At 60.5% G+C, this 10,934-nt stretch overlaps 3 protein-coding genes across 9 annotated transcripts in view; 2 read left to right on the top strand and 1 right to left on the bottom strand.

The window, feature by feature from the left end:
• The first annotated feature begins 1,468 nt into the window (after window positions 1-1,468).
• GJB1 (gap junction protein beta 1) lies at window positions 1,469-5,618 on the top strand. Of its 2 annotated transcripts, XM_072336161.1 has the most exons (3): window positions 1,470-1,532; window positions 2,156-2,272; window positions 2,943-5,618. In XM_072336161.1, the coding sequence occupies exon 3, from the start codon at window positions 2,955-2,957 to the stop codon at window positions 3,789-3,791; it is 837 nt and encodes a 278-aa protein (XP_072192262.1). In that variant the 5' UTR covers window positions 1,470-1,532; window positions 2,156-2,272; window positions 2,943-2,954; the 3' UTR covers window positions 3,792-5,618. The 2 variants fall into 2 exon arrangements, with proteins under 2 accessions (XP_072192263.1, XP_072192262.1); XM_072336162.1 differs by lacking the exon at window positions 2,156-2,272 and having other exon boundaries at window positions 1,469-1,532.
• On the top strand, window positions 4,679-5,587 carry LOC140251942 (gap junction alpha-3 protein-like). The gene has a single exon (XM_072336160.1). It carries the CDS (start codon window positions 4,679-4,681, stop codon window positions 5,585-5,587), a length of 909 nt encoding a protein of 302 aa, XP_072192261.1.
• Window positions 5,619-6,188: 570 nt separating the features above from the next.
• The window catches only part of ZMYM3 (zinc finger MYM-type containing 3), a 29,625-nt gene continuing 24,879 nt past the window's right edge, over window positions 6,189-10,934 (bottom strand). For 4 of the 6 annotated variants that reach the window (XM_072336151.1, XM_072336150.1, XM_072336148.1 and 1 more), the window contains exons 19-25: window positions 10,762-10,865; window positions 10,198-10,366; window positions 9,924-10,075; window positions 9,388-9,502; window positions 8,207-8,461; window positions 7,998-8,115; window positions 6,234-7,615 (exon numbers count right to left, since the gene is read on the bottom strand). In XM_072336151.1, coding sequence (XP_072192252.1) covers window positions 7,417-7,615; window positions 7,998-8,115; window positions 8,207-8,461; window positions 9,388-9,502; window positions 9,924-10,075; window positions 10,198-10,366; window positions 10,762-10,865 — 1,112 coding nt within the window. In that variant the 3' untranslated portion in view covers window positions 6,234-7,416. Of the gene's footprint in view, window positions 7,616-7,997; window positions 8,116-8,206; window positions 8,462-9,387; window positions 9,503-9,923; window positions 10,076-10,197; window positions 10,367-10,761; window positions 10,866-10,934 lie in introns of all 6 variants that reach the window. The other 2 variants (XM_072336152.1, XM_072336153.1) reach the window with 1 other exon arrangement.

Below are 10,934 nucleotides of genomic sequence, written 5' to 3'. Positions count from 1 at the left end.
GCGCAGCAGCAATGCCGTGTCCTGGGCCTTGTCCATGTCCTGGTCTGTGTGCTGGTCCTGGTTCTGGTCCGGGTCCCCGCCCCCCCGGCTCAGGGCCCAGCCACAGCCATTGCTCCACGGCTGCTGCGCTCCCCTGACCTCGCTCTGCAGCACAAAGCGTTTCTGTGCTGTCTGCGCCCTTCCCGGCAGAGCAGACTTCAGCGAGGGGGATCTGCCTCTTCGGGACGCCCGTGATGCCATCACTTCATCCTGGGCAACCGCAGCTCAGACAGCACTGCCCGGCACCGCTGTGCGTCGGCGATGGTTGGACATCGATCCCCTCCGCGACTCTCTGACCCCGCGGCCGCAGCGTTGCGTCAGCCCGGTCCTGCAGCCGGATGCCGTCCCGGCACAACGCCTCTCCCGTCCCCACAGCCTCACGCATCGCCACCCCGCTGCCAGCCTCCAGATTGGCGTCACCACCCGTGAGCCCTCGTCTGCTCCTGGCGGCCAAGGGCCGGTCCTGCCCTCGGAGTACAGCCTGTCCCCTGCACGAGGGCTTTGCACAATGTTTTTGCTGCTGTACAAAGGGCAGCAGCTGCTGATGGCACCAACGTGTCCCCATTTAACGCACTCCGTCCTGGGGTCACTGCTCGCAGTTCTCCACCCCCACCGCAAGCCTCATCCCCACCCTCACCTCCATCCCCATTCCCATCTTCATCCCCAACCCCATCCCATCCCCATTCCTATTCTAGACCTCACCTCATTCCATTCCCATCTCCGTTCCCATCCCCATCCTCGTTTCCATTCCCGTTTCCATTCCCATTCCCATTTCCATTCCCATTCTCATTTCCATTCCCATTCCTATTCCCATCCCATCTCCATTACTATTCTCATCCTCACCCTCATTCCCATTCCTTTCTCCACCCCCACTCCATCCCATCCTCATCCCCATCCCCAGCCCGACCCAGCCCGGCCCCGCAGCGCCCTCTGCCGCCGCAGTTCCTCCTCCCATGGCGGTGCGGTGCTGGGGGCAGCGCTGACTCAGCCCCTTATCGGGGACTGCCGCCCCTCCCCGCCCACAGCCCCATCCCGGGCCCCGCAGCCCCGCGCTGCCCCCACCCCAGTGTCCCTCCGGCCCCACCGCCGAGTCCCATCTCCTCGACGGGACCTTGGAGCGGCCGCAGCGCGGTTAATGGTTGACAGGGGCTGTTTGTTTTTCCCTTCTGCACTTTTTCCCATTAAATTTGGGTGTCGGGAACGACCGACGACGCTCGGAGCTTCTCCGTGGGGGTGCGCGAGGCCGCGTGTCCCCTGCCCGGCAGCGCACGGCAGGCGGAGGGAACGAGAGGATGGGACGGGGCCGTGGGGCGGTGCGGAGACCCCGGGCACGGCGAGGGGTGCGGGGACACACCTGTGGCGCTGGGAAGGAGCAGCGGGGCGGTTTGGGAGGGGTGGGCGGCGTCCGGGGCGGTATAAAGTCCAGGGTGCAGCTCCGGAGGTTGCGTCGGGAGGTGCGCGGGGCTGAGAGCTGCGGCCGGCCCCTCGGCGAGGTGGGTACCGGCAGGGGGAGAGCCGGGGTGGGCGCAGGGAGGACGACGCGCGGCGCGGTTCGCCCAGCGCCCGATCCGAGCGCTCGCCTCGGGGCTGCGGCGTTGGCACACGGGGGGCATCGCCGCGCCGTCCCTTCCTTCGTCCCCACCGTGCCGCGTCCGTGCCAGGCCATGAGCTGGAGCCGTGCCGCGCGTGCTGCTCCGTGCCCGGGGCTGGTGGCAGGACACGGGGACCCCTCTGAGCACGAGAAGGCGCGGATGGCACCGGCCCCGCCATGCCGTCGCTGCCGCGCGGAGACGCGGCTCAACTCGGCCGCTTGTCCCCCGCACGTGGCCGCGCTCGGTGCTCGCCGCCCCGGGAGGGGACCCGTCCGCGCTGCCACGTCCCGCCCGCCGGACCCAGGTGGCTGCCGACCCGGAGCCCCCCCCGGTGGCGGCGGAGGGTCCACATCCGTGCTGGGCGCGGGGCGAGGTGGGAGCGGGGACGCAGCACACAGGGACTTTGTTTGGCCGGGGTGGGCGGAAGTCGGGGCGTTGGATCTGAATGCTAAAGTGTGTTGTTCAGGAGCCCATAAAGGCCCCTTTGTATGCAAATAGTTTATAAAGCAGCATATGACTTCCAGTGCAGGGCAGTGGTGGACAGAGACGAGGGCAGGCGGAGCAGAGCTCTCCTGCGGGAGACATGAGACCTTAGAGGGTGCCTTTGGGGGCAGCTCAGCGGGACTCTTCCTCACCTCCAGGTACAAACCAGGGGCATCTCCCAGCTCCCAGCCCCGTGTCTGGGTGCACAGCAGCCCCCAGTGCTGCTCGGTGCTGGCACTGGGGGCGTGTAGGGCCCCGCAGGGCAGGGATGGGGCTGGAGGAGGGTGGTACTGCAGGGCTGCACTCCCCGGGCTGGGGATCCCCAGCTCAACTCTGGGGGTGTTTGTAGGGCTGCACAGGGAGTGCGCAGAGCTCAGTGCTGGGTGCGGGTGGGGGTCTGGGAGCATCACCCCCCCCCCTGCAGCACCTGCCCGTGGGGAGGAGGACAGAAGGATGGCACTGAGCCACCCTGGGACGGAAAGGGTCAGCTGTGCTCCTGTGTGGGGGGAAGGCAGAGGCCCCACAGCAGCTCCCGTCTGCACGCTGGGAGCCCTTTGACCCTCTGCTATGGGGCTGGGCTGGGGGCAGGGGAACAGCAGAGCCACGGGGCAGAGTGCTGCCCTGAGCTGTGTCAGCAGCTCCCGTCCTGCTGTCCGTCTGTTCTGCTGTCACGCTGTCTGTCCATCCATCCCTCCTGCTATCTATCTGTCCTGCCCACCACCCTGCTGTGCTGCAGTGGCCAATGGCTCCCATGCCCCCTGCCACCATGGTAGCTCTCAGTTGGGGACCATCCCCCTCCTAACGCCGCCTCTCGTTGCTCCCTGGCAGGCGTGAGGAGCCATGAACTGGGCCGGCCTCTACGCGGTGCTGAGCGGGGTGAACCGCCACTCCACAGCAATCGGGCGCATCTGGCTCTCCGTCATCTTCATCTTCAGGATCATGGTGCTGGTGGTGGCGGCCGAGAGTGTCTGGGGGGACGAGAAGTCCGCCTTCACCTGCAACACGCAGCAGCCGGGCTGCAACAGCGTCTGCTACGACCACTTCTTCCCCATCTCACACATCCGCCTGTGGGCCCTGCAGCTCATCCTGGTCACCACGCCGGCCCTGCTCGTGGCCATGCACGTGGCCTACCAGCAGCACCAGGAGAAGAAGCTGCTGATGATGACGGGCCACGGGGACGCCAAGCACCTGGAGGAGGTGAAGAAGCACAAGATACGCATTGCTGGGTCGCTGTGGTGGACGTACGTCTGCAGCGTGGTCTTCAGGCTGCTCTTCGAGGCCGTCTTCATGTACCTCTTCTACATGATCTACCCCGGCTACCAGATGGTGCGGCTGGTCAAGTGTGAGGCCTACCCCTGCCCCAACACCGTCGATTGCTTCGTCTCGCGACCCACCGAGAAGACCATCTTCACCGTCTTCATGCTGGTCACCTCCAGCATCTGCATCGTGCTCAACATGGCCGAGTTGGTCTACCTGGTGGTGCGGGCCTGCGCGCGCCGCGGCCGCCACAACTCCAACCCTTCCTCAGCGAAAAGCTCCTTCTACGGGCACAAGATCTCTGAGTACAAGCAGAACGAGATCAACCAGCTGCTGACCGAGCAGGACGGATCCCTTAAGGACATGCTGCGCCGCAACCCCAGCCTGCAGGAGAAGGGCGACCGCTGCTCCGCCTGTTGAGCCCCACGCCGCCCCGCAGCCCTGGGCAGGGCACACGCTGCCCTCATTCCACATATGGCACACCCAGTGCCGGCCCTCCTGGACAGCAGGGATGGGGAGGGCAGGGCTGCCGCTGCACGCTCAGGCCATTAAATGTCCATTCTCAGGTGCTGCCTCCCTGCTTTGTGCTCCGGGTGGGGATGCGGTGCTAGCATTGGGGTGCCTATTCCTGAGCAGAGAGGAGCAGCTCTGGGTGCACCCAGGCTACCACTGCCCCCCACGTGCAGGGCTGCCCACCCCTATAGCTGGGGGTCTGGAGTGCTGCCCAGCTCCATACCCAGGGGTTTGGAGGGCCACAGTCCCTGGGTACGGTTGCGGTTGATGTCACGGTGCCCCAGCAGCATGCGTGCGGGAGCGGTGACCCTCTGGTGGCATTGAGCACCAGCCCCTGCAGCCCCACAGTATATTTAGAAAAGTGCCCAGACCAAAAATAGAGGGGAAAATTTTCCCCCAGTGGCTGCTTCATCTGCCAGTCACAAAAAAAAAAGCCAATGGAGCCCGCAGCTGCATCACAACCCGCCAACCCTCTGCCCACCAGTGGGTGGACGGGTGGACAGACGGAGCCGGGTAGACCTGTCCGCTCTGTGATCACTGGGGAAGCGGCCTCGGAGCATCCCACACCGCCCTGCTGACAGCGTGGGAGCACCCACACACCCACGACGGTGAGGGGTCCCCGTGCTGGCGGTGTCCCCATAGCTCACCCCACCGCTGGGGCTGCTCCTGCTGGAAGCTCCCCACACCAGGTTAGGGGGTTTGGGATATATGAGGTGGGGGCAGCCCCAGTGCAGGTCCCTGCTTGCCCACCCTGGGGATGGGGCAGTGGTTGGGCACGTGTCTGTGTGTCTGGAATGTGGCTGTCTTGCAGCGCCATGGGGGACTGGAGCCTGCTGGGGCGGCTGCTGGAGAACGCCCAGGAGCACTCCACAGTGGTGGGGAAGGTTTGGCTCACCGTCCTCTTCGTCTTCCGCATCCTGGTGCTGGGGGCGGCCGCAGAACGGGTGTGGGGTGACGAGCTGGCCGGCTTCTCCTGCGACACGCAGCAGCCCGGCTGCCAGAACGCCTGCTACGACAGCACCTTCCCCATCTCCCACCTGCGCTTCTGGGTCCTGCAGATCATCTTCGTCTCCACCCCCAGCCTGGTGTACCTGGGCCACATCCTGCACCTGGTGCACCTGGAGGACAAGGCACGGCAGCAGGCGGCAGCACGGGGTGGCAGTGGGGCCCGGAAGCAGCAGAGACAGCCCCGGATCCCAACACGGGACACTTGGGGCCGGGTCCACATGCGTGGGGCCATCCTGAGGACGTACGTCTGCAGCGTCGTCTTCAAGGCTCTCTTCGAGATGGGCTTCATCGCAGGGCAGTACGCCTTGTATGGGCTTGAGCTGAAGCCCCTCTACACCTGCAGCCGCTGGCCCTGCCCCAACACTGTCAACTGCTACATCTCCCGGCCCACCGAGAAGACCATCTTCATCCTCTTCATGCTGGGGGTGGCCTGCGTGTCTCTGCTGCTCAACCTGGTGGAGATCTACCACCTGGGCCTCACCAAGTGCCGGCAGCGGCCAGGTCCAAGATCCCGCATCCTGCCAGGCCCTGATGGCCTTGCGGGGTCCCACAGCGCCCGCTTCACCTTGCCTGCTGGTGGCAACCCCACGGATGCCAGCAGACCACACCTGGCACCCCTGGGGAAGGCTGGTGTGTGGCTGGGGGGGACCGGCGGGTCCCGTGGGAAGGCACGAGCGGGGGACCTGGCAGTGTGAATGCAGCTGGTGCCTGCCAGGATGCTCGGGGATGGACGATGCGTGGGCTGCTGTGCTGTGCTGTGGTGGCCACAGTTGTGGTTCCCATCTCCAGGACCTGCCAGGCCCGTAGCACAGACCCTGCGTCCAGCATGAGAGCTGAGCATGGCCTGGGAGCAGCAGGGCCAAGCTGGAGCAGAGGCAAACCCCACTACCCCAACCATCAGCCCCGAGGAGCAAATAAACACCCACTACACCTCACTTGACTCCTGCTCTGCCCACGGGCACCGTGGCACTTCTATCTGAACATCCATCTCAAGCGTGACCTCAAAGGCTGGGGAAGGACCACTACCATGCTGGGCTGCAGTCCCATGGGTGGGGAGTGGGCAGGCAGCCCAGCAAGGGAGGGTTGGAGAGGAGATGCGTGGTGGCAGCTCGTCCTGCTCTCCTCTCCCTGGGCCATCTTCTGGCTGCAGGGCCATGCTGAGCTGGGATCACCCTCTGCTAAGGGGACAAATGCCCTTATGCCCAACAGAGCACCTCTGGGAGAGGCCAAGCCCAGGGAATGGAGGGTCCCAGCCCCACAGGCAAGATCCCCACTGAGGGAGCTGAGCAAGGGGCTGCATGCCAGCACCCACCTCCTGCTTGGGGAAAGCAGGGGCAGCCAGCAACTTTCGGCAACTTTATTTTGAAATGAATGGTTTCCAGAGACACAGGGTTAGTCCTAACACCCTGTTATCACTACAACAAGACTGGTGAGTGGCTCACTCTCCACATGGACACAGAACAGAGGGCCCCAGGCCAAGGCCCTGAACAATATATACAGGCTCAACAGACAGTGCTGAGACCCATGTACAGCTCAGGAAAACCAACCAGAACACGAGGAGGGGCAGGAGGCAGAAGGGAACAGCACAGCAGGAGCCCAGCCCGCTCTGGGCAGGGCGCTGGGGTCCTGCAAGTCTGGGGGGGAGGAGAGGCCAAGCAGATCCCCTCGCTTCTGCCAGCGGCTGCCTGAGCCTGGAGCAGGAGCAGAGGGACCCGCCACTGCCACCAGCACCCCAGCCAGCTTGCAATGCTGGTGGCACCTCACCCTGCAGAAGGGGGCTACACCAGGAATGGGGACAGTGGGGAGGGAAGGGCAGCACTGGCACAGACCCGTGTCAGTCAGTTTTCTGCCAACTCAGAAAACATTGACAAAATTGAGGGACACAGCCCAGCTGGGTCTCTGACCCCATGTTCCAGCACCAACTTATCTGCTCCCAACAGCCAGCCCTGGCCACCCCCACCCCTGGAAACAACTCTTCCCCTACCCAACAGCTCACGCTCTGCCTGCGGTCCTTCCCTGCTGCCCTGCAAACACTGTCCCACTGCAGCAGAGCTACTGTTCCTGCCGTGCCACGTGCAGCTTCTGTGAGCTGATGCCGAGGGAAGGGGGGAATTTAAAAGCCTCAGAGCCTGCTGGTCCCAGGCAGCGCTCTGCCATATTGTGCGGTTCCTGCCTCGGGGCAGAGGGAGAAGGGGTTAACGTCAGAGTTGGGGGTAGGGGCTGCAGCCCTGGGGAACGGGAGGATGGGGTGGAAAAGGGGCCACCACCCTGGTGGCTTTGCCACCTCTGTGCTGCAGGGGCTGACCCCAGGGAAGATGGCCCACCTGGCACTGGGACAGGGCTGAGCGCAGGTGCCACGTAGGTAGGAAAGGCCTGTTACGAGCAGGATGAGATGTCTTTAACAATGTGGGGACAGCACTGCTGCAGTCCATGCCCCACACTGTGCTGCACGGCTCCCAGAACAGGAGTCATGGAGATGAGGTGTCCAAGGCTGGAACAGAAAGAGCCCAGCAGCACCTTGTGCTTAGTCCATATCATCCTCCAGGCTGCTGAGCCGGCTGTGCTCCTCGTAGATCTCCCTCACCACCAGGATGCGGTTCAGCATGCTTTCCAGCATGCTCCTGTCCATGGGGATGACTGAATACCAAAGTGGGGATTCGGCGATGCACGACCTCTCAGGCTGCAGGTAGAAGATGTCGTTGCGGTTCCGCATACTCTCAGGACTGTAAGAAGAAAGGAAAGTGAGACCTAGGACATCAATAGCAGAAGCTCAGAAAGCCTGGCTTGCCCTCTCAATTATTAAGGAGGGCTCAACTCTCTCATCTTCTGGGCAAGACCAGGCCATGCACTGTAGTCCTCACTCCGAAGTAAAGTCCCTAACCAATAAAGCAGACATGCCATGCACCCCTCCACGTCTTTCAAGAAATAAGGAATGAAAGCAGACAGAGAAGTGTTCTCAGCCACAGTCTACGAGCAGAGCAAACCCTGGTCAAGGCTTAACGCTCATGGAAGAACATGCAGAGAGCAGCAGCTACTCCACTGGGTCTCCCTAAAACTGAGAGGTGCCCCAAAGCAACACAAGCCTCTGATCCAGAAAAGCCTCACCATTTAGAGAGATAAAACTCATAGAACTTGACAGGGCATCGAAGCGGGTTCATCTTGTTCTCCCGCTGCTCCAGCATTGGCATCTCCTCCTCACGCTTCCTCTTTCCAGTGCTACCATCTGTAAAGGGGGGGGGATAGAGTAGGATCACAGCTGGGACATGACGGAGAAGGCAGGAAGAGGGACAAAGAGATGTTCTGTCAGACCCTACCTCGGCCTTTCTTTTGCTTGGCAGGAGCACAGTAGCGGATGCTCACCATCTTCGTGACGCCACGGGCTGTGGTGCACTTGCGGGACTGCCGTACTACGTTGGTGAAGGAGAGCTGCATGTGCTCCTCTGCTGTCTGCAGCCCAAAGAACTTAGTGTTGAAGAACATAAGGGTGTTAAGGAGCACAAAGGGTGAGTAAACACCCAGCTGCTTGCACTCCCATAGGTGCTCCTCCTCGACACGTGAGAAGACTGTGTCTGTAATACAGAGGAAGAAACCAGGTCAACACCCACAGTGGTCTTGTGTTCTTTCAGGGGGGAACTAGAACAACGTGCCAGCCAGCAGTGGCTGGGTGCCAGCCCCAGGCATCTGAAGAACGTGGGCCTGGAGCAATCCCTTCTCCTCCAAGTTAAACTCAGTGCTGACACTTCACAATGCCTGCTTTCCCATGAGGTTCCTCCTTCAGAGCCATCAGTGGACCCTAACCTTGCCCATTGCACGGCACAGGCAAATCTCAGCCCAGAATCCCAGTAAATCCTAACAGATCATATCTATAAACAGCCATGAAGTGGACTCCGGGTCAGTGCTCCACCTCACCATGGGAGAGCTCCTCTCTGGACACACAGATCTGGAGCTGAAGGCCTCTGCCTGGAACAGCCATCATGCAGAGGAGAGGCTACAGCAACTACAAGACACCACAGGGAAGGAAGCCCAGATTGTGGCATCATGCAAAGCCTCTGCAAAGCTCTAAGGCAGCCTGTTCACAAGGTAGCATGACAGCAACCATGGCCAACATTCAGAACAGCATGCAGGGCTTTCCCACAGACTGGGAAGGGAAAGACATGGGCCGCCACACCTGTTGGTTTGGTATCCTCCTTACCAAAGGGTTCAGACACCAGTGAAATTCACTGTTGTAAAGGTTAGAACTGCTCCAAGAAACAAAGCAGCCATGCTCTGCTCCCAGCCAGCCTGACTCTGGGAAACAAAGTTGCTGAGGCATAAACCAGACCAGCTCTGCTGTCAGTATGGGTCAGGATGACCCTAAAATGCAGTGGAACAGCACTGCCTGTGCCAAAAGAGAAGACTGAGGCTGGAGGAACACAAACAGACTGGAGGATCCAATGCAAGAAGCATAAATGGGTTATGTGTGCATGCTAAGTTAAGGTAATATGGAGACACATACTGTTTGGTAAGACTGTGGGTTGCCAGCCACTCAGCGACTTGTTCAGCTCCTGCACGAAGGTCAGGTAGTAAAGGTCTGTAAATATATTCACCATACGATTGTTCTCAAGCAGGTACTAGAAAGAACAGAACACACAGTCAAGAGATACAGCAGTACCTGGAATGCAAGCCCTTCCCATAAAGCCCAGGACACACGCAGAACCCAGGTTTGCACAGGCAGAGTTGCAGAGCAGATGCTCAGCTAAAAGCAACCATTCCTGAAAGCTGTGAGAAACTGCAGGACATCACAAAGCAGAACTGATGAATGAGAAGGGATTGAGAATGAATTTGGAGAATCCTTCCTCTAGGATATGCTCCTTGGATGCAAGGACAGGGAATGCCTGTCACCTCCCACTGGGCTCAGGAACAAAGACTAAACCAGGTAGGTTGCTGTCATAGGTCTCCAGAAGGCAAAATAAAGGCTAAGAGCTCTCCCTCACCAGATGTGACCCCCGGGTCTGGCTGGGAAGGAAGTGAGGACAACAAGCCTTCCCTCACCTGCTGGATGCCAAGGCAAAGGTAATAGATGCTGTCTGGTTCGTAGCGCTCTCCATTGGGCCGCGTTATTTCCTTGACAAACTGAGCCAGGCCATAGTTGAGTTCAGCTGCCGTGCAGGCCAGGATGTCTTCTTTGATCCTTATGGGCTTGGCTGTGGAAACAAACACTGTAGCCTCAGACAATATCCTTCAAGGTGAGAAGCAGCTGGATGGGCTGGGATTCAGCTGCTGGGAGGTTGTCTGCCACTCCACCCCATACAGACAGGACACTTACGGCCAAAGCGCAGCTCCTCTCCCTTGCTGGTCTCTCCCCCTGCGTACTTGGCTTGCACCCAGGACTTCCAAGCATTCACACCATATGAGTAGTTCAGTGCTGTGCAGCTGGGCTGACTGCTCATTGAGTCCCGGGAACAGCTTTCAGAGAGCACCAGACGTTTCTGTCCCTGCAGAGAGGTGTACTGTGAGATTAGGCACGTACCTGGGACAGATGCAAGATTCCCAGCTGCTCCTCAGACCTGCTGGCAGCTAGTTCCCTCCCAGTGTGCCTGTGCCAATGCCAGCAGGCATCCTTCTGCTGACAGCCAAGCTAACAAGACCCATTAGTTATGAGAACCACAGGCAGAGAAGAGGCCAGCTCTCACATGGCGTGCTGCATTCAGGGCTGCTCCATAGTAACAGGCACATATTTCCATTCAGAGAATGGCCTACAGGCCAGGTATGCCCTGAAGGAAGGGAGTACAACCTCCTCAGCACACCTCACCTCAGACCGTATCCCAGATGGCAGCTCCCACTCCAAATCCACGAGGCTTTGAGCAGGCAGTACCCACTAAGAGCTCACCTTTCGGACAGCACGAGGCAGCTCTTGTTCTGTGGACACATCTTCTGGGCCCACCAGCCCACAGTCAAAGAGGAAATCCACACTGGGGTTGATATATAGAGGGTCTGAAAGGAAACACACAAATAAGAGATCAGCTGAGACGCCACATCCTGTCCCCAACAGGGAAAACAGGC

This window comes from Excalfactoria chinensis, chromosome 4, assembly GCF_039878825.1.
Source record: "Excalfactoria chinensis isolate bCotChi1 chromosome 4, bCotChi1.hap2, whole genome shotgun sequence".
Taxonomy (NCBI): domain Eukaryota; kingdom Metazoa; phylum Chordata; class Aves; order Galliformes; family Phasianidae; genus Excalfactoria; species Excalfactoria chinensis.
The sequence above is the reverse complement of the archived record's forward strand: the minus strand, read 5'-3'. Positions and strand labels throughout refer to the sequence as shown.